Consider the following 26992-nt stretch of genomic DNA (forward strand, 5'->3'; position numbering starts at 1 on the left):
CTACAATATTTCACATTCAACCCCACCTCTACAATATTTCACATTCAGCCCTACCTCTACAATATTTCACATTCAACCCTACCTCTACAAAGGAGCAACCAGTGGTGTCTTTCTTGTCTTTTCTTTGGGATCAAATCTGTTCTTCAGAATCAAATCTGTTCTTTAGAATTTTTTTTTTGAAAAAAGAAAAAGTTTTTATTTATGTCTACTGTTTCTTTCACTATCATAGTTATCCCAAGTATATCTCTCTTTCCTCCTCCCCCTCCCAGAAAGTCATCCCATATGACAAACTTTTTAGAGAGGGAAAAAATTCAGCACAACTGACTGATGCACACGTTTTTTGACTTTTTTTTTAATGTAACATATAACACTTGTGGACCTCCACAAAGGGGGAAGGTTGAAGGTGTCCTCTCATATCTCTTCATTCCAGACTTGCTTGATCTTTCTAATTTAGCAACATTCACTTTTGACTTTTTGGTGTGTCAATCTTTCCATTTACGTTGTCAGAGTCACTGTGTATATCGTCTTCTTGGCTCCACTTACTTCACTCTGCATCAGTTCATCTAGATATTTCCATGCTTCTCTGTATTCATCACACATCATTTCTTACAGGGCAGTAATATTCCATTACATTCATGTACCACAATTTGTTTAGCCATTCCCCAATGAACAGTAATCTACTTCGTTTCCAACTGTTTATCACAAAAAGTGACGTTATAAATATTTTGATGTATATAAGGACTTTCTTATCAATGGCTTCCTTGTGGTATAAGCCAAGTAAAAGTCTCCGATTCAAAGGTCATGAACGTTTTAGTCACTTTATTTGCATAATTTCAAACTGCTTTTCAAATCAGTTGTATTATTTCACAACTCCACCAACAATCTATTAGTGTGCCTATCTTTCCACAACCCCTTCAACATTGACTATTACCATCTTTGCAAATTTGCAAGGCATGAGGTGAAACTTTAGGGTTGTTTTGATTTCCATTTTTCTTATTAGTGATTTGGAGCATTCTTTTACATGGTTGTAAATACTTTGCAAATCTTTGGAGAAGAGTGTTCATATCCTTTGACCACTTATGGATTGGGAAATGGCTATTAGACTCATTTACTCATTTTTTTGTTTTTGTTTTTGTGTATTCTGGATACCAATCCCTTATCAGAGAGCTTTGATACAAAGATTTTTTCCCCATTCAACCACTTTCCTTCTTATCTTAGGTATGTTAATTTTGTCTGTGCAAAATCTTTATTTTCATGTAATCAGTTATCTATAAATCTTTAGTAATTGTCTCTCTTACTGGGTTAAGAATAGATCTCCTTCCCACAGACGTGAGAAGTATTATGTTTCTTTTAATGTTTTTATGTAATGATATTTAGGTCACATCTACTTAGAATGTATTGAGAAATATGGTATAAGGTATTGATCTAAACCTAATTTCTTTAGTGTTCTCAGTTTTGTTAGCACATAACTGTTCATAATACATTTTGATTACTCTATTTCTTGGTCATTTGTTATTTTACAGATTAATTTTTTTTTGTTCCTTTAATCAGATTAGCTAAGAGTTTATCTATTTTATTAGTCTTTTCAAAGAACCGGTTTTCTTTTATTGTTTCCATTGGGTTTTTTGTTTCCAATTTATCTAATTCACCTCTAACTTTTAATCTCCTCTTTGGTGTTTATTTTAGGTTTGCTTGTTTGTGGGCTAATTTTTTTAGAATGCCTATTCAGTTCATCAATCCTCTCTTTTTCTACTTCATTAATATGTTTGCAGGAATATGATTTTCCCCCTGAAGGTTGCTTCAGCTGTATCCCCGAAATTCTGGTATGTTGTTTCATCATTATCATTTTCTTTTACATAGCTATTATTTCTATGATTTATTCTTTAGCCCGCTCAATATTTAGAATTTCACTGTCAACTGTTCGGCTCTGTATCTTTTGTCTGTGATCCCTGAACTCATTACTATTTATTATATTATAGTTTCTGAAGGATGTATTAACTATTTTTGCCTTTTTACAGTTGTTTGCAATATCTCTGTACCCTAAGTACATGGCCAATTTTTGTAAAAGTTCCATGTGGTACTGAGGAAAGAGGTATTTTTTTTGTAGTCCTATTTAGAAGACATCATAAGTCTTCAGCACTAGCTTCTACAACAATTTGTTCAGTTCCATATTCTCCTTTTGTTATATTTCAGTTAGATTTACCTAAAACTGAGATAGATAAAGAAGTCTTCTGTCACTATTGTGTTACTGTCTATGTTTTCTTGTAGCTCGGACAGTGCTACGTATGAATTTGGATGCCAAGGCATTTGAAATGTGTTTACAACTAATAGTGATTTGTTGTCTACAGTTCTTTTCAGTAGTTTCCTTGTTTATTCCTTTTTAGTTTTTGAACGTTTGCTCTTGCTTCATCAAACTGCATGACAGCAACTATTGTTTTTTTGGATTTACCTGATGCATAGGAAAAAAATTTTCTATCCCCTAAGTTTTATTTTGTGCATATCTTTGTTTTTTAAATATTTCTTATGAGCAACAGATCACAGGATTTTGTTTTCTCATCCAATGTCACTCTCATTTTATTGAATTATTTAATTCATTCACATTTAAAGTCATGAGAGTTTGGTTTATATTTCCTTCCATCTTTCTCTAATATTAGAGTTTTTTTATGTTATGATATTTTTTCCCCTCTTCCACTGTAAATACAGTACTATGCTGCTTCAGTTAACTTAAGCTTTTTTAAGGTGGCCCTATTCCCACCAATTCTCTTCTCCCCATCCGTGATTCCCCTCCTCTCATGTTACCCCTTTCCCTCTGGGGTTTTGCTTATTATTAGTTCCTTTTCCTCTCCTGATTTTCTGGTTATATAATTCTTTCCCCCTCTTTCTTCCTCTCAGTCCCCTTCCTCTTTTCCCCTTGATCTAGTCATTTCATTAGTTTTTTAAATTTCATTTTTGAGTCCCTTTTCAAAAAGACTTTCTCTCACTCTATTATCCATCCTTTCCATCTATTTCTAGATGGATATATCATTCTGTGATTTATGACTCCTATAATTAAGTCTCTGATTATGTATCCCACCCATGATCTATACTCTCCCCTGCTTACCTTTTCTTCCCCATTTGCCTCAAAATCTTCTCTTCTGGTGCCTGTCCTCCCACCCTCCTAGTTGTCAGTTGCCCCCAAGAATTACCATTCTCGGGGCAGCTAGGTGGCGCAGTGGATAGAGCACAGGCCCTGGATTCAGGAGAACCTGAGTTCAAATCCAGTCTCAGACCAACACTTGACACTTACTAGTTGTGTGACCCTGGGCAAGTCACTTAACCCCATTGCCTAACCAAAAAAAGTTAAAAAAAAAAAAAAAAAGAATTACCATTCTCCTCCTCTCAAGGCAGGTAAATTGGACTTTTCAAGCACCAAATGCCACTGACCACACCCGGCACAAGGTCCCAATCTCCCTTCACAGACCATCTCTCTCCACCCACAGCAGCATTCAACAGTGGAACTCCCTCAGTACCAAAGTAAGGCCTCCATCCTTATCTCCATCCCTCTTCAATCCTTCCCCCTTCCTCTTCAACCTCCCCTGTAAGCTCTTCTCTTACTGAGACCACAGGGGTCAACTTCCCCCACTGTTAGCATTCAATTTGACCTCAGCACTTTACACATTCCTCTCTATCCCCCTGCTCTCCTCCCATGTTATAACATAGTCCCACAAAAGAAAAAAAAAAAACAGATTAATTTACCTGTCAGCAGAGTGTCACCATGTTCTGTACTGAATGCCCCAGGCTCACCTCTTCACTGTTAACCTCCAGACTTCTGCCTTCACTCCTCTCTCCTTGTGTACATTTAGAAAGAAGTCTCTAACTGATCTCTCTGGTGTCGTTCTGTGGCTGTTGTCAACCTTGGTGGTTACATTTATTTACTCCTGCATTTCTAGGGTGTTTGGCAAGCAAGTAATCTCTTCAGTTCTTTATTATTGAGTATCCATCTTTTTACATTTATAGTCAAGCTCAGGTTCGCAAACTAGGTAACATTTGGCTGTATCCCAAGTTCCAATACTCTTCGGAACACATTCTTTCATTCCCTATGTTTTCAAGTGAAAGCAGAATAGTCTTGTGTTATCTCAATTTCCTTTCCTTTGCATTTGAAGGTCTTTTTCCTGATCACTTGCAGAACTTGTTTCTGAATTGATTTGTTAAATTTAACTACTATCTATCTTGGAGTTAGCAGCCTTGGGTTTTTTTTTTTCCCCTGGAGGTAATCTATTTTGATATTTTGTTTTTATGTTCAAAAATTCTGGACAATTCTCCTCTACTATTTTCTATGTTATGGTCTTTTGTCCTATTATGTTCTTCTGGGAGATCATTAGGTTGTCTCTGTATAACCTAACTTCAAGATTAGCATGTTTTGCTTACATAGCAAGCATATTTTCTTTTAATGGTATCATTTTTTGCTTCCCTTCTTCTAGATTGTCCTTCATTTTTGTATATTTACATTGCCAATCTAGTGTTCTCTCTTTTGTTTCTTTGATGACATTTGCCATCATCAATCTCAGTTTTTCTCTTCTACTCATTGTTTTTACTGTACAGGTCATAAATTCTGCTTTCAAGATTCTCATTTATCTTTTGAGCCACTCAGTTCTGTTTGTGCAGGCTGTGGTTCCATGTTCTCACATTCCACATGGTCCTCTCTTTCATCAAGTGCTGGATCATTTTCCTTTGTATTTCCTTTGCAGTATTTATTCACTGATACCTGAACTCACTGATTAGATCTGGAGGCCACATTTCCTTCTATTAATGTTTTCCTTGTTGGTTCATCTGCATACATTCAAGGTCTTCAAATTTTCTTCTTGAGATCTTTGGTAATTTCAATTTTCCCCCCTATTGCTCACTTTGTAACTCTCTCCCTTTTGATGGTGGTTTCCTTGAAGGCTAGATCTCAAAACACCTCAACCTCCTCTGATGTTTGGCAAGTTCACAGTTCAACAGTCTAGGTCTCTGTCCCAAGTGACAGAAAAGGAAAGAACCGGCCCTAGTCAGGGACACACACACACTCTCTCTCTCTCACTCCCTCCATTCCTCAGTTCTGTGTCCTGGCACTGACAGTTCAGAAAGTTGCTGCCCTGGTACAGCAGGGCTGTCTACCCCAGCACTAGCAGTTCAGAGCCTTGCAGCAGTGATAGTCAGGATAGCTGCCAGGACAGCTGGCTGTCACATCTGAGCAACTTCTTTCACCTGGAGGTTCTTCCCTTTTGTTCTGATCTTTCTTTCACAACATGACTAATGTGAAAATGTTTAACATGATTGTACATGTATAACCTACATCAAATTGCTTGCTATCTTGGGGAGGGGAGAGAGAAGGGAAAAAAATTTGGAACTCAATTTTACAAAAATGAAAGCTGAAAACTATCTTTACATGTAATTGGAAAAAAAAAATATTAAGGAAAAAAAAACTTCTTCTACCTGGAGCTGGGGTCTCCATAGTCCTGGAGAGTAGGGGGACCAGAGTGGGGGGTTGGGTTTTGCTGCAATCTTATGTGTTGGGTCTTTATGTCTGCTACTTCAGCCTTGGTGCCAAGTAGCATGGGAAGTTGGAGATGGGTGCTCAGAGAGCTGAGATGCCTTTTTTTTTTTTTTTAAACCTTCTTTTTGGATTCCAGGTATCTCAGACTACGGAGACAACTGAAACTGTTTATCTTTGGCACATAATTTCTGTTCTGGAATGGTTCAAGAGGTGCTGGGGATCAGAGAAAATGTATAGTACTACAGCTTGTTGCTCAAATGACCAGTGGTTCCCTGTTTCACAAAATTTAGTTTTGCCCATTTTATGATGGCTGTCCTCCCCACGTACATCATTGTAGCCTTTGAGGATACCGATTTCCAAGCTCTACTGACTTCACTTTGTATCATTCTTACAAAACTTTCTATACTTTTTTTATTTATCACTTATTTCTTATTACACAATCATTATTTCTTATTGCACAATTGTATGCCATAACATTTGTATAATTTGTTTGGCCATTCCCCAACTGACAGTTATCAACTTTGTTTCCAGTTTGACCCTTTCCAAAGGTGCTACTATACATACTTCTTTGCGTCTACAAAGCCTTTTTGTCAATGATCTCCTTGTAGCATCTTGAGGACCCATCTTTCTTCCCCCAGCACTACTGCTGCCATGCAGACAATGACCACTTCAAGTCTATGGGCAAACCTGTACCCTGACTTGCCAGGCCGGAATCACAGGATCCCATTCTATGCAACTGCAAAAGGCTAGAAACAATCTAGATGCTCTAAATTATGGTATAATAATGTACTGGAAAATTATAATGTAATTAATACAAGCAAATATAAGAAACAGGGAAAGAATTTTATGAAATGATGCCAAGTGAAAAAAGCAGAATAAAAGACACACTAACTACTGTTACATAAAAGTTAATGAGAATGAAGAAATTAGGAAAAAGTCCCAATAAGGAATTAGAAGTGTCTCAAAAAAATTAATTTAAATGTGTACAGTTATTATGTAAGTTTAGTTGGTTATTCTGATGCTCATGGGTTGCATGATTAAAAATCTGCTGATGTGATAAGAGTAAAGGATCATCATTGGGCAGCCTGATTGTTCCACAGAGTGTCAGGAAAACTGAAAGAAGGTCCCCAGCAAATTGGAAGGACTTGTTATGGTGAACTTATGGAAGGATATGGACAAAAGCAGCACAGGACTGCAAGTCATGGGTGTGTTTGTGATCTACATCAATAGAGAGACTCCATACATCAATAAGATCACACATAAATGTACTGATGTTCAATGTTGTTTTGGGGGTCCAGATCTGTGATATCATCACTGTATGGAACTTCAAGCGGGATACTCCCTCCACTGATGTAGAGAGCTACCTAGGATAAGATTATGTCACCTTCCCACTTAAGTCAATAAATTCCAGGGGCTCCTTAACCCTTCTAGTATCAAATACAAAATCCCCTCTGCCATTCAAAGCCTGTCATAACTTACCCCCCTTTTAACCTTTCCAGTCTTCTTTCACCTCATACCCCCAAATCTGAGATGCAGTCACACAAGCCTCTTTCTTGTTCCTATACAAGTCTCTATCACCTGCCTCTGGGCATTTTCCCTGGCTATCTCCTATGCCTGGCCTCCTCTCCCTTCCGGCTTCCTTCAAATTCCACCTTCTACAAGAAGCTCTTCCTGACCCCTCTTAATTCTAGTACCTTTCCTCTGCTGATTATTTCCCGTTTATCCTGCACATAGCTTGTTTGTCACAGTTGTTTGCACATTGTCTCCCTCATCAGACTACAAGCTTCTTGACAGCAGGAACTGTCTTCTGCCTTTTTTTGTATACCCAGTACTTAACACAGTGATTGTCTCAAACTAGGCACTAAAATGCTTACTGACAATGTGAACTACACACAAGCAAACAGATACTATGTGTCAAGGGCAGGCCTCAAAACCAAGTCTTCCTTACTCTAAGGCCAGGAGGAAGCAACACCATTTCTCAGAATTTTTTTTTTTTGGCAGGGGAGAGGAGGTCAAAAAACAAAGGGGAAACAGAGGGGAAAAAAAACAAAAACAAAAACATTTTGCTGACGTAGTTTGTCTTTGTTACAGTCATTTCTGGAAAAGAAAAGTCTCGCCTATGACCACCTCCTTGCCCACACTGAATTATCCCTATGACAATGACAACGAATAACATTCAAGCAAAAACATCTGACACAGTGATTGCATCTGAAAATGTATATAATATTCTGTCCTAGTAGACCTCCTCCTCTGTCATAAGGAAGAAATGCTTCATTATCTCTTCTTTGGGACTTCCTCTGAATTTTCATTTATTCAGATTTCAACTTCCTCTAATACTTTAAATACTTTAATTTACATTGTTGTTGTAATTGTGTATATGTTCAAAACTTATCTTCTCTTCTAGACTCAACCCTCTCCTGATCTCTCAGATAGGGCACCACCATCACCCAGGTTCTTAATCTCTGCTTTAGCCTCCATTCCTCATTCTCATTCATCTCACATACCCAAATCTTGTCACTTCTACCTCAACATCTTTCCTACCCATCCCTACCTCACACCTCTCACTTGGCCTATTTTGATGGCCTCCTACTCTGTCCCTTCTCTAATCCCTGCTCCACACACAGCTGCCAAAGTGTTTTTTTGCTAAAGTAAAGATCTGACCATGTCACTTCCTTACTCAATACACCACAGTGGCTCCCTGCTGCCTCTGAGGTCAAACAAAAAACTTCTTAAGTCTTTCCTATCTTGGCTCCAGCCTAATTTTGATGACCTCATTACACATGATTTCCCCTCCTGAACTTTGCAAGCCAGCGTGTCACCGCTGTTCCTCAGTCACAGCTCGACATCCTCCACACCTGGAATACATTCCTTCTTCTCACATCCTCTGCAGAGTCCCTTACCTCCTTTAAGACCGCTCAAGAACTACTTTGTCGGCAATGCACTCCCTCCTAAACTTATCTTTATGGAATCTCTCTTCCTTTAAGGCATAGCTCAGGTACCATCTTCAGCATGAAGTCTTCTTAATCCCCCCCAATTAGCGTCCCAATTTTTCCACATTCCCTCCAACATTTGTTGCTTTTCCCTTCTATCATTTTAGTCAATCTGATAGGTATAAGATGATATTTCAAAGTTGTTTTAATTCGCATTTCACTAATCAAGAACAATTTAGAGCATTTTTTCGTATGACTATATATAGTTTTGATTTCTTCCAAAAAACTGCCTGTTCATAGCCTTATTAACTGGGGAATAACTCATATTCTTATAAATGTGATAAAGTTCTTTATATATATATGAGATATGAGACCTTTATCTGAGAAATTGTCTTAATAATTCTCACAATTTTCTGTTTTCCTTCTCATCTTGGCTACAGTGCTTTTATTTCTACAAAACTTTTACTGGTAACAATGGGCATCCTGGTTTCAATACAGGTCTTTTTCCTTTTTCTTTGATCTCTTTGGGATACAGACCGAGTAATGGGATGCTGGGTATCAAAGGGTATATATATAGTTTTATAGCCCTTTGGGCATAGTTCCAAATTGCTCTCCAGAATGACTGGATGGTAAGCACTTTTGAAAAATATTTGTTGACTGGTGGAGTATGAACTCCCTCACAGCAAGGGCTTTTTCATTTTGGTTTATGGATCCCCAGCATAACACAGGACACAGGAGATGCTTAATAAATGCTTAGTGAACAACTGATTTTTAGCTCTGCTTATTCTTGACTGGCTTTCTGAAATCTTGTCAATGGCACTTGCAATTTGACATATTCACTCTCTTAATGGCATAACAATATTCCACCACATTCATGTCCCATTTTTTTTTTCAGCCAGGCCCCAGTTATGGGTAGCCACCTCACTACCAGTTCTTTTGCCAGTACAAGCTATCACACTGGGCTGCTATGAATATTTTGAGACATCAAGGTGGTACAGTGGATAGAGTGTTAGACTTGGAGGCAGGGAAACGTGAACTTAAATCCTGCCTCAAACACTTAGTAGCTGTGTGACTATGGACAAGTCACTTAACTTCTCTTGGCCTCAGTTTCCTCATTTTGAAAATAGCAATAGTAACTGGTTGTTATAAAGACCAAATGACATACGTAAAGGGCTTTGCAAACCTTAAAGCATTTTATAAATTCAAGCTATTATTGTTATTATTATTGTATGTAACAATAGCTAGCATTTATATAGCACTTATTATGTATCAGACACTTTACAAATACCATCTCATTTGATCCTCACAACAACCTTGAGAGGTAGGTCCAATTATTATCCCCATTTTATGGCTTGAGAAAACTGAGGCAAACAGAAGTTAACTGCCATGCCCAACGCCATATGGCTGCTAAGTCTCTGAGGCTACAGAACTGAATTCAAGTCTTCCTGCCTTCAGGTACAGCATTTTATCTACTGCACCACTATATACTGCTCCTCTACATCAGTAGATTTTGGACCTTTGTTTCTCTTGTTCAGCTCCTGTTGTCTTGCAGTATAAACCTAGGAATGGAATTGTTGGGTCAAAAACTTAGTCCCACTTTTTGCATAATTTGAATTGCTGCATAGAACAGCTGAACCAATTCATAGATTGCTCTATAGTATAGCAGTAAACCTGTCTTCCCACAGGTTCTCCAACATGAGCTGTTCCATGTTTTTTCAGTCATCTCTGTCAGTGTGCATGGTATAACCAAGAATACTTTTTAAAGAGCAAAAAAAGAAAAAGAGGAAGAGAAAAAAAACCAAAACTGATAAATACTTTGGAATAGTCTGAACACTATATGAAATGTTCTATACCTGCAGAATTCCCACCTACAGAAAGGAATGGGAGGCAATGTCTCAAGTTATTTAATGTGCATTTATTAATATTATATGATTTATGATTAATCATATACCATATCATATAATCATTTACAATTCGCAAATCTTCATTTGAAAACTTCATATCCTTTTACTATTTATCTACTGGTTAATGGTTCAAATGATATGTATGTGATCAATTCCTTGTATAATCTTGGATATCAAATTCTTCTCAGTGATATTTGATACAAATATATCCCTTCCCCTTAGTTTTTCTTCCTATTCTATCTTCATTGATATTATTGGCACAAAAACTTTTTAAGTTTTATGTAGTCAAATTGTCTATTGTGTCTTATTATCTCTTATTATCCCTGATTAGTTAAGAATTCTCACTGTGGCCATAGTTGTGAAAAAGATCCCTGATCTGGTTCTTCTAATTTTTTATTCTATAACATTCCTCTCATATTTTTAAATAAATCATTTTTTAAAAGTCAAGGCTAAGGCTAAGTGGAATGATGGTTTACAGCCCCTTCTTAGAGGACCAAACAAGGGGTCAGCAGAGTTGCTTTTCCCAAATGCCCAAAGTAACAAGAAGCATCTTTCATGGGACCCTAGGTCAACTTTACTAAAAATGACGATAAGCAAATAGAGTCTTAGGATGACAGCGGCAGCTTATATGCCAACATATGCTACAGTGGATAAATTGAGAAATTGGTAATGAACTGGTGACTTCAATGTCAAGATGGATACAAAGAAACATGGCAAAAACTAGCTAGAAAATATGCCTCTGGATTGTGAAATCAAAGAAGACAGAATGTGCACAGTACTCAGAAGCCACATACCTAGTAGATTTTCATAAAGCATTTTTTTATATAACAGCACTGTGTTAGGTGCTATAGGTACAAAAAGAGAAAAAAAAGAGTTCCCGCCATCAACAAGCTTAAACTTTACAGGTGCAATAGGGATAATGTGAAGCCGTGTATAACAGGGGAAATAAAAACAAAATGTTTTAGGATAATTTGAGGAGGGAAAAGAGTTCTAGCCAGGGGATTTGATCCAGATATTCATGAAGAAACAGCACCAGAACTGAACCTTGAAGAAAGCTATAGATTCTAAAATTGAGAGAGAGGAGAAGGTATTTTCTGGAAATGGAGCATGGCACAGAGGTGGGAGAAGGCACTGGGGTAAAGCTAGTAATCTAGTCTGGCTAAAAAAAAAAACACAGAATTTGTGAAGGGAAGTAAAGAAAAGTAAAGGTAGATTATGGACAAATTGTGGAAAGCCTTAATGGCAGGCTAGGGAATTTATATTTTATGCTAGAGGAAAAAGGGAACCACAGACATGAACCCCAATATGATTATCCAGACAGAATAATTTTGATTATATGAAACTGCAAGGCTTTTACAAAAACAAAATTAATGCAAGTAGGATTAGAAGGGAAGTAGTCAACTAGGAAAAAAACTTTATATCAAATATCTCCAATAAGAGTCTGATTCCAAGATATAAATCCAACTAACAGAAATATAGAACCAAAAGCCATTTCCTAATAGATAAATGGTCAAAGAATAGGAGTATCTCTCAAATTATTGAGAACTGTATGAAAGAATGTTCCAAATCATTAATAGAAATGGAAATCAAAACAACCCTGAGGTTTTACTTCACAACCAGCAATTAGCAAAAAATGAAAAAGACAGGAAGAGTCAACATTGGAAAGATGGGCACAGTAATGATGTGTTCATGGAGCTGTAAATTGTTTCAACTATTCTGGAAAGCAGATTGTTTTCCATTATGTAAAGAAAGTGACTTAAAATATCCATACCCTTTAACCCAGAAATACTGCTGCTAGGCCTATTACCAGCACCATCCCATGCCAAGAAGGTTAACAACCGCCCCCCCCTCCAAAAAAAAGCCCCATATGCATCAAAATATTTATAGCAATATTTTCTGTGGCAGCAAAGAACTAGAAACAAAGTAGATGCTTAGATGTTCAATGACTGGGTTATGGCTAAACAAATTGCAATACAATGTAATGGAATATTATTGTGCTGTAACAAATTATCAGTACGATAAGTAGAGATGCATGGAAAGACATGAATTGATTCAAAATGAAGTAAGCAAAACTGGGAAAACAATCTACACAACTATAACAACATAAGTAGAAGGAATAACAATAACAAAACAATTGAAACTGAATGCTATGAAAGTATATAGACCAAACTCGGCCTCAAAGAAAAGACAGAAGACATCTGCCCTTGCACCTTTAAAGAAATGGAGGGACATCGACGTAGGAATGCTGCATAGAATGCCAAACTTTTTTGATATGTTTAATTTTTCTTTCTTCCTATCTTCATACATCATTATAAGCAATAGCTCTTTCTGACAAAAGACAAGGAGAAATACAGTGGAAAATATTGTTAATGAAAAAACAAAGATATCAATAAAAACTACTTTTTAAAAAGAAATTTAAAAAGGAGAATTCTTTAAGCAGCTGTGTAACTGCCTGGTTAGAGAAGGCGAAGGCCTGGTAACAGGAAGAACAAGCTGGTAGTACAAAGAGGAGGATACAAAGGGAAGATGTGCTGTGGAGGCAGAACTGGTAGTTGGCCTGATAAATGCTTTTTTCCAAGAGTAAGAAAGAACTAGATGTAATTAGTAATATCATAAAAAACAAAAATGATTCTATCTTATAACAAAGACACAAAAGCTATTTCAATATCAGTTGTCTAAACGCAATCTGTTCAACAACTAGCCAGAATAAAGAGCAAAGTATTACCAAATTAGGAGAATGAATAAATGAGAAAAAGACACCTCCACCATAATCAGTCTCAATGAGAAGCTGATTAAAATTTTTGGAAAATGGAAAATGGACAAAAGATAGCGACTTTCCCCATAATTTTTCTTAGAGAAATTTTGCATCTATTAAGCTGTCACCACAATGAGGAGACAAAGAGCCTAGAAACAGATTCAGCCAACACATACTTAATGCCCTTGGCAACCAGAAATACCTGACGGCCAAGGCCACAACAATTTAGAGTGAAAACTACAGTAAAAGTACAAGCTCTGCTTTGATTTGCAAAACATTAGAGGATGAAAGAAGACTTCAAGCAACACTGCCTTTCAAAACAACAAAAAAAGCACTGAATACAAAGATAACCATTCCACCATATTCCCCTCACTAATAACAGCGAGGAAGGTTTGCAAAGCACTTTATATAAACAACTCTGTGGGGCAGGAGCTATTATCATTATCCTCATTTTACAGAGGAAGAAACTGAAGCACAGAGAAGTTAAGTATGTCCAGGGTCACAAAGCTAGTAAGTCTTGGAGGTAGTATTCAAACTCAGGTCCTCTAACTCCAAGCACTACACTAACCACTGCGCCACCTAGAGGCCTCATTACACCATATAGCTTAGGTGGCTCAGTGGATAGAATCCTGGGCCTAAGGTCAGAAGACAAGAGTTCAAATTCAGTACTTACTAGCTATGTGAACCTAGGCAAGTCACTTCAACTCCGTTTCAATTTCCTCATCTGGAAAACAAGGATAACAACAACAGCACCTACCTCCCAGGGTTGTTGTTGTCAAGATCAAATAAGATATTTGTTAATTGCTTAGCACAAGCACCTGGCACACAGTAGGTGCTTAATAAATGCTTATTCATTCATCTATCCATCCACTTCCCTTTCAAAAAAAAAAAGAAAAAAGAAAAAGAAAAATCAACACTATCAGAAGATTGCTAAAGACAACTGTGAGAGCTACCAATAAAATTTTTTCCTTTTATTTTTGCCCTAAATTACAGTTCAAAGTAATGTGCCCCTCATTTTTGACCTACAGGTTCAAGGTATGATCCTTTTACATCCTTGCCACAAGTATTTTTTAATTCCTCCTAAGAATGATCATGGGAGCAGTGATGGGCTAAGGAAAGGGGAATAGTCTTCCCTTGGGTTGGTAGTACCTGTCCTTTTTATAGGGACTCTGAAGAGATCTGGTCCAACCAATAGCCACAAGACTACTCTTTCCAAACTGTCAGCCTGAGGCTGCATTCTGAATGTTCTCAGTAACTTAGTTCTTCATCTGCTTTAAAAGCACAAAAGCCACAAAACTCGACTAACACTGTTGACAGAGTTTCTCATGAGAGGAAGAAAAAAGGAGAAATCAAACTAGCTAGTATAGGGGTGGAGAACCTGCGGCCTCGAGGTCCTTGGGTGCAGCTTTTTGACTGAATCCAAAATTCACAGAACAAATCCCCTTAATGAAAGGATGTGTTCTATAAAACTTGAATTTGGTCAAAAAGCGGCACTCAAGGACCTAGAAGGTTCCCCACCCCTGAGTTAGTAATATTCCTGGCTCAAAGACACATCTTAAGCCTTTTCAATGACCTTAAAGTAGGAGGTCTTCTGTAACACCTACTGAGCTACAGCTTCCTCTACACTCTTCAATTCTCTTAATTTAGGACTCCTTGAGGTCAGATACACAAGGATATACCTGGGTAACTCAGATTCATCTTTCAATGCCAACAAAACATTTCTTAAAAGAAGTAAAGACCTACAACTTTAGATACTCAAAACAATGTGATACAGAAGCTCCCAAATGAAATAAGTTCGTTATTTTTACAAATGTAGAAGTTTCAGATCAAATAATCTCTTCATCATGTTCTAAGTCCCTTAGATAACGAAGTTAAGAGCAAAAGCACCAGCAGAAGTAGGGACAACTGACATCAATGTTTCATGGCAGGTAGGTTGGGCTCCCCTAAGATCCAAACAATTTTTAAAAATATCTAATGCTCCTTAAAATGAACTGTTTAATAAGGGAAGAACATATACACAAGAGTCATTACAATGCCTATTTTCTTCTCTAGTCCTTAAAATGAACAAAGAACCAGCCATAATCATTCCCTTAATGTTAACACACTCATCTACAAAAATGACTAATTCACTAAGTCTCTGTTTAGGGCCACTGACAATAGGCCTATGTGTCATAGTCTCCACAGGAAAATACTTCCCATCTCTGGGCAGGAAGAGGGAAAATGATTTAATATGAGCTAATTCATCACTGCACACTAAGAGATCAAGAGAGGCAGGCAATATTTTTGGGACTTGTTCAGTTCAGCTCAGTCTTCAACCTAAGAGGGTTACTAATAGAGCCAGTCAGTGATCACTGCTCATCTACCCTTCTCTACAAGAACCATCATGCTAACCCAGGCTACTGGGTCAACAGGCTGAGGTTGAAAATGTTCAGCATGCTTGATTCCCTACTTGCTATAAGGAATACCAACAAGTGAGAAGAGAAGACATGGGTGGAGGAAAGGAAAAACTGATCTGGTCAGTGGGTCTATTTTTAAATCTTTCTTCCTGTAGTCTATAAGGCAAGAGTTTCAGTTTTCAGCTTCAAAATGATTTGTGAATTTCTTAGTGTCTAAATAGTGACGGTTCATGCTGTGCCATTTCCCTTCCCCACCCCCATGACATAGTTCCAGGGGATGAAAGCCAGGAGATGGGGACTGGTAACTGCTTAGAAGGAGTGCAAACCACTAGCAGAAAGAAGCAAGAACCCAGAAATATCTATCGGGCTTCTGCATCCAATCTCAAACACTGGCTCTCAAAATTTTCAAAGCTGATGTTTTCAGATTTCTTTCTTAGCTTCTAGGTGGCGGATGCTTAGAATGTTTTACTCTCCCCAAAGGTCAATGACATTCCTGGACACACAGTGGAAGACAAACCCCTCTCCAGTCTAAGTTACCCAGAGAAGGTAGAGAAAACTGGAGCTCTGTCATGGCAACAGCCTCCAAGCTTTATCTGGCACCCAAATGGATCCTCTACTGGTCTGCATAGTGCCCGATGACCAGCAAAACCATTCCCAATGCCACATGAATGTAAATGCCACGAAATCCACTAAAGAGCTAAAAACTGGCCTTCCTATTGACACTTCTGCTTCTCCACGCTGCCACTCACAAAGTGCTTGTAAGGACAACCGAAGATGAGGTTATCAGATGCTTTGGGGAAAACCCCATGAAATTAGTTCTTAGCATATCTTGTTAAAAGCTCCTTGAGAACTTAAAAGGATAAGAGAATGAGAACAAGAACATATTTTCAAGCAAACTGGGTCCCTAACCTAAAATGGGGAATGAATGAAACCACATTACTTCTACAGTCAATAAGAACAATGAGTCAGGGTTAAAAGCATTACCAACTGCTCAGGCACCACTAACCAAAAACAGGTTGTTTTTAGATGTCAAGTCCACTACCTTTTCTGAGTAGAGATTCCCCAAATCCTAGGCTTATCCTCAAACATTTCAGTTTCTGTCCAAGTCTCCCTGACCTAGAATCTGATTTCTTGTGTCATATCACCATAAAACAAGAATGTAACAAATCTCCTGACTAAACAAACTGCAGTTTTTGTAAAGAACAAAATTCTATAAAAAGCAAAACTTTGAACATGTGGGCTCCCCTAAAACATGGAAAACATACCGACATGGAACCTATGTGCTAATACATTTCATTGAACTACAAAATTCTGTCACAAATAAAGCAATTTCGTTGCAATTTCTCTAACTGTATTTTGTACTACCACCCCTGTCACCAGAATGAATTCACCACAAGTCTACAGATTCATTTCCACAAAATGGTTGATTCCCAAGCTGAGATGCAAATACAGCTATCAGGCCTTCTTAAACGTATGTGACCTGCTTGCCAGCAAATAACATAACCCATTGCACTTCCCACAAAGAATAATGAATATTTCTCATTAACACTACCCTTTCATTTGATCACGGGTAAATAAAGTATAATTGTAGTCAAGAGAAAAATCAAGAAGATTAGGCTATCACTGACAATGAGATTTTTAAGAGCAAACAAAGACACCAGGAAATGCACTGGAATACATCACCCAGGACTTAGGATGAGCTTTCTACATCTCTGGAAGAACAGCAACAGATTGGAAATGTGTAAAATAACTCAAGTGTGTTACATTTACAGTGCAATCAGGACTCAGAAAACTCAGCGTTAAATCCTAGCAGTCCCATATTGCCAAAAGGAAGACAATGAAAACTTGATGAGGTTATTCAAACTAGAAGGATGAGAAGCAAAATGGTAGTTCTAAAACAGGGCTGTACTGCCTTGATAATCTAGGGATACCATCTTTTTTCAACTGATCATGCTTTATCCACTTGTAGACAAGAGGAAGGGAAAGACTACTTTTAAGTAAACAGAAATGCCAATTTTAAAATCCTACAAATATTTACAAAATACCAGAACACAAGAAAGCTAAGAGCTATTGAGGAAGGGGAAAAAATCAGAATTATACCTGAGAGACAGACAGACAGAGAGAGAGAGAGAAAGAGACAGAGAGAGACTCTTTGCCCATCTACCGAAATATTCCCAATGACAGCAAACCTGACTACCCAAGGTCTATTATTTCTGTAGGTACCACTTTCTTAGAAGGAAACCAACATGTGTCAAAGATAGACATTACATATTATTGTTCTAAGAACATTAAAAACAACAAAATGGAGGAAAATGAAGTATAGATGCTTGAAGATGAAGTCAGGCTGACACTTACCACAAACTTCTCGCCATTCTGCTCCACATGTTTATATGTGGGGACTGATATGGGCACCGCTTGCTTTTCCGTATAGTCGTAAAAGGACTGTCCCAATGAGTCATCACTGGGATCGAGGTTATCTGCCTCATGAGGAGGTACAGATAACACTGTCAAGATCAATTCCTTTTCACCAGCTCGGATCAGATCCACCACCTGCTTGTGTGTTGCCCCTTCCACATTCACGCCATTCCTGGGGGGGGTGGAAAGAGGAAAAACAAACCCATGAGGCATAAGAGTCCATGACTCCTTCCCAGGCCCCTCCCAAATCAAGGCAACAGAAACAGAAGGAAACTCTAGACACATCCATGTGTTCTGCTATGGACAAAATATCTCTTACTATCTGTTATAATACAGCCTTTATCTAGTTACTTGGAACAGATTTAATTAATTCATTAAAGATTTTTTAAAAACTGGTTTGTGTGCAAAAAAAAAATCTGTCTTTAAAAGATCCTGATATGAAAACATATCTATCAAAAATCTAATAGAAACAGGCGAGAGGTCTGCAATCTTATACACAGCTATATCGTACATGAGAAACAGGGTGAAGCCAAGGGGGAAAACAAAGCTTTTTAGGCTAAACAGTCCAATTTCCTCATCTGAACTATTCAGGTACAAAGCCCAATCCAAGTGTCTCCTGCCACTGAAGTCATTTGAACAGAATGATTGTCCTTTGTAACCCCAGGGGAATTTGGTTAAATGGATTTTTTTTTTTTAACAAATTCATCTCTTTAGTTTTCAAAGTACAGTTTAATGGATGTACTTTTATATTACTCTCCGATTTGTAAGCATATCCTCCAAATGGCCTGCCCTTCTCACTGCAATACTTAATTTCTTCTAGAGGAAGAAATTTCCTTAGGAATTAAATGAAATTTCTCTTCATACCAAATTATGTTTTCACTGCATCAGCTGGTACTGAGATTGAAAGAAACTTCCTACCCAACTTGCTTCATTTCCCCTACTTATTCCAATTCACCTTATCTCTCTCCTATGTGATTTCTACCCAAAGCTTGGTCTAGTCAGTCTGAACTAGAACACACACAAATCTCTTTCACTTGCATCCCAGAGAAGAAGCCCGTGTCCTCATTCCTTCCCCAATGTCAGTATGTACACAGAATTGGCAAAGAAATAAACCACAACATCCAGAAATCTACAGTTTTTGTACAGAAAGTTTCCAAGTCCTAAAAAATTTACCCAATAATCAAACTGCCTTACCAAGAGGAGGATCCAGTCAGTAAAAATCATTGGGCAACTGGCCCAAGCGGAACCTCCTATGGATGTCCCACAAGAGTCAGACACAACACACACACCTGGCCTCTAACCAATTTGATATTTGAGCCTATCTCCAAAGAAAACTGACCTCTCTTTCAGTTCTGACCCAAACCATCAATTCTTCCTTCCTGAAAGGGGTGCTAAGGTTAGTAACAAACCTACCACAAACTTTTCTGTCACTGGAATTATCTCTGGTAGCTAAAATACGTATAAACAGGCCAGGAGATCACTCAGCCTGCCTGGTTCATCAGTCTGAGCGCAATGAACTGGAGTGCCAGTAAACACACTACTTTATACACACAGAATCCCAAAGAAAGCCAGTGGTTAGTTGGAGATATAAATCCAGATTGGGTCAGTAATCAAAAATATAGTCAACTCTATATTCAGTGATTTATAATTCCATTTTTGGACTATTAAGGATTTCTCCTCTCACTTTACAAGATCACAAATTTAGTACTGAAAAAACCTCAGAGGTCATCTATTCCAATTCTTCCAGTTTACAGATACGGACATTGAGTCCCACAGAGATTTACATAACTTGCCCCTCATCACACAGGTAGTAAATGGCAAAGAACAAGAATTCAAACCCAGATTCTAAGACTCTAAAATTCAGCACTTTTTTCTTTTTTTAATTCTGAACTTCAACAAACACCAAGTGCACATCACTCTTTCCACTGCACCACATGGCTTCCTCTGTCTTGTTGCCTGTGACTTGGTCGTATCACTACGAACACCTTCATCCAAAGGTACAGCATTGAAATCAGACTTTAACAGTGTACTGATTAGCACCTCTAGGGAAAAGTAAGGTAGGAAAGAGAAAGAGATGTTAGGTAAAATTGAAGCTAGACAAATCAAGGGTGGATTTTATTCACCCATTCTCTCCTTGGTCCCCATCAACATAGATATCTGAAAAGCTGGCTAGGAATTTGGGAAGTTTTTTGTTTTGCTTAAACAGCTGGAAAGGAGAAAATGAGGCTATTCCATGTAACGATGGAAATTTAAATAATAACATGTCTGAACTAAGACCAATAGATTTTATTAGGCATTTAAGTGAAATTTACTTTGTGGGAAACTTTCAGGAACAGACACCATGTAAATCTGTTCAATGGCCATTTCTCAACTGACTTAATTTTTTTCTTAATTAAAAGACTACCTACAACATCTTTCACAAATTAAAGTGTTAGATGGTTCAAGGTAACAAGCCCTATAAATGGTCAGAGAAACTCAGAAGTGAGACTCCAGGAAAAGCTCTGTAATCAGACCATTTGTATCCTTTAGCCTACGCTGCAGTTTTCATCTTTGCTTTTCACATAAAAAGGGCAAGTTGAGCACCCACAATGTCAAACAGTGACAGGAAAGAGTTAACCATTACATTCTAAACATATATGCTAACATTTACTTGGTTCAGCTGTGGAAGGAATGTTGTATATTCCACAAGTTAAAGCAGAAGTGGACATTCCTTCAGTTACAAAAGGATAAAAAGAGGTCAAACTTGGTTTGATGGTTGACTCCATAAACAGTCCTCTCATTTTAAGAATTAAGAAGTCTCTATGATCACAGGAATTCACATAACACCTTCATCTCTCTAAGACTGCTACGGTTACAGCGAAATTACACATGTCCCAATTCCTGAGGAAATTTGGGAGACAAAAGAATATTAAACAAATTCAATAATAAATAGGGCACAAGAAAGAAATTTGACAGTATTCTGCTTTCCTTGCTAGTGTAACATTCCTTTGTACAAAAACTTTCAATGATTCCCTACTGAACAAAAGTCCTCCTTAGCATGACATTCAAGGGTCTCAGCAACCTGCTCCAAATCACTTTTCCAGTTTTATTTCCTTTCATACAGCACACAATCCAACCAAGTTAGATAATTCACTATTCCCCAAACAGCACTGCTTCCCACCTCCATGATTTTGCTTACAATATTCTCCCAATCTCATCCATTTTTCCAATGGCCAATTTAAATACTATCTTCTCTATCAAATTTTCCTTTCCCTACTTCCATGTGAGAAGCAATGTGTGTGTCTCTCTCTCTTTTAAACTTGACATCATTCTGTTATTCTGTAATACAGTTAATATCACCTTCTGCCTTGTACCTATTAAGGTTCAAGGTATCTTCACTCTTTCCATATTAGGTTTGTACACTCCTTTAAGGCAAGAGATACCATCTTGTTCATCTCTGTACTCATTCATCCAATAAATATTTGGTAAATGCCTACTGTACGCCAATGGTTTGGCCACTAAATGAATGAGGTGGGGGAGAGACAGTAATTAATGGAACCATGTACTAAGGGATTCTAGTGTGAACTACACATCTATGAGGAATTTGTAGATCTTATGAAATACTGAAACAATAAAAAAACAATTAAAAACTATGGTTACAAATGCCCCACAGTGGTTTAACACAGTACGTTACACTGGTAAGATACTTTGAGGATCCATACTCACTCTCAACTGTTACCCTATTTACATATAGCCCCCTCTTAGCACCAATTTCTCTCATTTTTCCTACTATCCTATCACTTCCATAAGTCAAAATTGGAATCCTGTAAGGCCATCTATCTACAGGCAATAACTACTAGAAATGCATGAAGGATCCCTCCAATTAAAAGCTTTGGGGACCAAAAGATGGACTTTGATACAATGGCTTGTCTTACAATCAACAAAGAAACAAACTTCCCAAACCAAAACAGAAAGAAAATAATAAAAGACAATCTATGATATACCATTTGTGCTTACTCAAAGAGAAACTGGCATTAAAAGCACAATCTCCTAAACCCTTCCCTCCCAAAAAACCCTCTCACAAAGAAATCTAAAATATCATCCCCTGAGACAATTGGCTATTGCCAAATTTACTCTATGTCCTCAGCCTCACCAGAACATTTTATCATATTAGTGAAATTCTTCCATCATACATCTCCTCCCATGGTAGTTAAGTGGTAGAAGTGCTGGTCTGAGGTCAGGAAGATTCGTGTTCAAAACTGAACTTAAGACACTTACCAGCTGTGTGACCCTTGGTAGGTAAGTCATTTAACTTCTCTTTGCCTCAGTTTCCTCCACTGTAAAATGGAGATAGAACAATACCCACCTCACAAAACTATTATGAGGCTCAAATGAGATAAAAGTTGTAAAATGCTTAGTGTAGTTCCCAGAACACTGTAGGTGCCATATAAATGCTGATTCCTTTCCTTTCTCTTCCCTCAGGATGGTACTTAGGCTGGATAATAGGAGTGGCTTCAAGTAAGACTCTAACTGAAGTTAGCCTAACCAGCTGAGCAAACAGCTAAACTGATTTAAAGCCTTCCAGGGAGATGAAGAAAAAGTTTGCATTCGACTGATTAAAGAGCTGATAGTAATAGAGACCATTATTCTGAATGAAAAAGCAATGACACAACCACTCAGTCATATGTATTACAGCAAGGAGTCACTACACTGTCTATGGCATACTACTAATACTACCATGTGTCATCAAGTGGTTAACTACTATCTATCTGATCTCCAGGAGATAGTGCAAAATGTAGACAGGAAATTCCTATAACTTCTAGTAAGGAGGAAGACTTTAATAAAAGTGCTGTCATTAAGACCCAAAGACTGAAGCAGACCTGAAACACAAAGCAGTCATTTTAAGGTCCCTGGAGAAGGAAGTCTATCTAATCAGAAACTTTTTCAAATCCTTCCAAACTCACTTTAGAGTGGGGATTCAGCCCCAACCTTCTTTTTATTCTACAACCTGAGTCCCACGCCATAAACATCTATCCTGCAAAAGGAGAATGGAGAACTTTTATAGTAGCTTCTTCAGTGCCAGGAAGGTGAGGGAGGGGAGACAGGGATGGAGGTGAGTGGATTAACCTTCAGAAATGTGATGTATAATGCAACACCCACAACACTCCTCCTGGAGAAGCCACACATTGCTTTCTTCAGCACCCAAATCTTCACGGAAAGTCAATCCAATCTGGGAACCTTTCCCAATTCCCCTATTTTCCATAGAAAATAGTTGGGCTACTTCTGCTTGACTTTATGTCTCAACCCTCTATTAGAAAAAAAAAATAGACATAAAAAATCCAAGCCTTCTAATAACTAAGACGACGAGAAAGTTGACTACAGAGTTAGTCCAGCACCTTTTTCTCCCAAGAAGAGACAGAGGAATGAAAAAATCCCAGAGCCGGAGTCAGGAGACTCGAGTCCAGGGTCTGGCTCTGCCCCTCACTTCCTGGTGGCATGACCTTAACCACTCTGAGCTGAGTCAGTTCCTTGTCTGTAAAGTGGTGTACTTGCCCCCACCAACCTCACAGGGTTGTTGTGAGGATCAAATTGCAAAACACATAGGAAACTACTCCGTAAAATGCTATCCAAATAGAGGTGATATTAATTGTATTGAACAGCAAATCTGATTCAAACTGTTATTGGAAGGTCTAGATTCCTAATTTTGGATATAAGTGTATAAGACTTTAATGCATTCTACTCTGATAGTCTATCTTTAAAAATATTTTGTAAACTGCTCCCCCCCCCCCAACTCCTCCTACAAACTGGATTAAAAGACCTCACAATTTAGGGGAAAACAGACCCCTGGCAGCACATTAGGAAGCATTTCCTCTGTCTGTTTATTGGCTTGGTGACAGGTTGGAAGAGGCTAGCTAAGAATGAAGATTAGACTATTAAAATAGAGACTGCCCCATCACTTTACCATGGAGTTGTCTTTTTAAATCTACAGTTAAACAAGTGAACAACAAAGGATGGCCTCCCTTTCAACCAAACTGTTCCCTATGAATCATACCTTATTTAGGCAAACACCTAATACATCGAATAACAAGTCACAGATATAAAATCAGAAGAGACCTTGGAACTCATCTAGGCTTATCCAGTCCAATCTCATCTCCTCATTTTATAGATGGGAAAACTGAGGCCCAGAACAGTTGTGACTTCTTTGTGATCATCCAAGAAGCGGGAAACAGAGATAAGACTTGAACCCAAGGCCTCCGACTTCAAATCAGCATTCTTTTCTTCCCACTCAATGAGTGATTCTCTCAAAATCCTGCTGCACTTTGCCCTCGACTATTCTACTCCTGTGTCATGAGACACAAGCATAAGCAATAAACATGGCCAAAAATGGAGCAGCGCAAGCTTGTTAGTAAAACCTCTTCTGCATTCCAACACATTAGCTTTCAAGGGCTGTGCTTTGACTGTTTCAGTCAGATGTTCTGCATTTCTCTCCTCTCAGGACATTGAACAAATACTAAATAGTCCTCAATCCTCCCCAAAAATCAGCCTCTTTATATCCAATTTACATATGGAAGGCTCCTAGGTCACAGAAATACTCCCAAACTTTCTGATCAACTGCAAACCTAAGCTAACGCCCAACATGCTGGGACTGCCTCTCTGGTCCCTACCGAGATCTTATGTCACTCTAGAATGTGACAAAGCTCTCAATAAAAATATAAGGTTAGGTTCAATCTGCCCTAAAGACATAAAAGACTCTCCAAGTGAAAAGGTCACATAACAATCAAGACACCTACCAAAATTCAATGGCAAAATATGGTGAGTTATTCCAATTGCTCTACGAAGGAAAAAAACACCAGCAGAAATCTTATTAGAAAAATGTCACTTCTTTCTCCTACAACATAACTCTTTTTAAACCAGTTACTACTCAAGAAAAACTTTTAAAATTTTAACATTTACCCCTGCCTCTCTTCCCACTCGCCCACACAAATTCAGTGCACTTTTCAGTCAGAAACAACTTTGCCAAATACAAAATATAAGCAGAAAACTTTTACAAGATGACAAAACCCCCCAAATTACAATCAAATGCTTGTTGAATGGGTAGGAAGTAACTGTCTTTCCCCTTTCTTGCCTTCCTATGACAGAAGTTCTTAGTCCTTTGTAATCATATGTATTTTATTTTTAAAATATGATTCTAAGGGGTCCATAGGGCTTCATGGCACACAAAACAGCAAAGAACTCTTGCCTTATTAAATATTTTAGATAACTCCTAGAATCATCATTCTGCAACACTATTTTACCGTAATGCTTCTGACAAGTTTCTACCTGTTGGGGACAAGAAGACCAAGAAGTTCAATTTCTTGAAAAAGAAGTCATATATTCTAGGCCTGTTTCTTGATACACAACAAAAGTTGACCTCAAAAGGGTCAAATTGTACAGATTTTCATCACTCTATGGAACCCACTCAACCTCAAAAATAACTAGTGACCCAAAGGTTAAGACTCTTTTCTTACCCTCCAGGAGGATAAATAAGCAAGACTGAGAATACACTTAAAAGAAAGAGTAGGAAGTGAAAGAAAGTTACAACTCATCTATTAGAGCCAAATCTCAAGCTCTTGGCTGTGGCTAACTGACAAGCGTCTATCCACTATTGGTCAGCTCTCAAAAGGGGAGAGAAAAGACCCAAATATCTAATGAGCTGCTCCCTCCTTAAGATGCACTTTTAACCCATGACTTTCTGTTCTCCTCAACAATTAGGAGGCACAGTGAGATCAACATAAATCAGACTCATCTATCTTTCGTGCTTTACCATTTCATCCAAGAGGAACATGAAAAAGCGGAAAATCCCCAAACCTCAAAATCTTCTAATACAAAGGCAGAATGGAACTATAAATATTCTATAATCCTAAAGACAAAGAATCAGTTAGATATAGTATTTATTTTAAAATATACCTAAGCTTTTAAGGAGTTAAGCACGCATACACGAACACATATGTATGCATGTATGTATCCATATATGTGTGTATGTGTGCATACACACATGCATACTTACTGCATGCATACATAGGCAACTGGGGAACTGAGAAAGTTCATCCATTTCTCTTTTAAAATAAAAGGCAGAATCCTAAGTCTCTGAATATTAGGGTCATCTAAAGATACTAAATATTACGGTACAAGAGAAAATGTGGGTTTGGAGTTAAAAAAAAAAAAACCTTAGTTCAAATCTGAGCTTTACATCCATTTACTACCTATGTGACCTTGGGCAAGTCACCTGTGTGGGCTTCAATTTTCTCATCTATAAAATGAGGGGTTTAGACTAAATTATTTCTAAGATCTACACAGTGGATAAAGTGCCCAGACCTGAAGTCAGGAAGACTCATCTTCCCGAGTTCAAATCTGGCCTCAGACACTTACTAGCTGTGTGATCCTGGGCAAATCACTTAATCGTCTTTGCCTCAGTTTCCTCATCTCTAAAATGAGATGAAGATGGAGAAGGAAACAGCAAACCACTCCAGTATCTTTGCCAAGAAAACCCCAAATGGAATCAGAAAGAGTCAGACACAATTGAAAATGACTGAACAAGAAAATACTTTAAAAGAAAAAAAACAAAAAACAAAAAACCTCACACTGGTTCTACTACTTCAGAAAAGTACTAATATGCTATGTCCTAAATTGTTCAAGTACAGTATTATGACAGTGACTACTTTGCTTTCTATTATAAGCAACAAAATTACATGTTTAAAAAATTAGAACGTGGCATTCAATATAGGCACAATTAAAAATAAGTTTTCTTCCATTCAAAAGGCTTAAAATTAAAAAGTAAACTAAATTTGTTTTTAAAAGGATAAGCACATCCCAAGCAGCTCAAATTTATGCCAAAGGAGAGTAGGAAGGAAAAGAATAAGAAATAACCATTTTGATATTAAAAAAAAAGACAACAAGCCTTTATTTCAGGTGAATTCTAAGAATAATCATGTGCCTTTTTGCAAAGATAAAGATAACAAAATTCAAGCCTCAAGCCCTTATCACTTCAGATAACATCAAACACAAAGTACAACAGGAATTTAAGGTTTTCAAGATGAAATCGCCAAATATCTGCCATG

General features: G+C 37.8%; 1 protein-coding gene across 2 annotated transcripts in view; it reads right to left on the reverse strand.

The window, feature by feature from the left end:
• LOC114043088 (sorting nexin-27) overlaps positions 1 to 26992 on the reverse strand; it is a 74814-nt gene that overhangs the window by 33399 nt on the left and 14423 nt on the right. For both annotated transcript variants that reach the window (XM_027862009.1, XM_027862010.1), the window contains exon 2: positions 17856 to 18087. In XM_027862009.1, coding sequence (XP_027717810.1) covers positions 17856 to 18087 — 232 coding nt within the window. The remainder of the gene's footprint in view (positions 1 to 17855; positions 18088 to 26992) is intronic.

Source organism: Vombatus ursinus, unplaced genomic scaffold (assembly GCF_900497805.2).
Source record: "Vombatus ursinus unplaced genomic scaffold, bare-nosed wombat genome assembly UNPS02014768.1, whole genome shotgun sequence".
NCBI lineage: Eukaryota > Metazoa > Chordata > Mammalia > Diprotodontia > Vombatidae > Vombatus > Vombatus ursinus.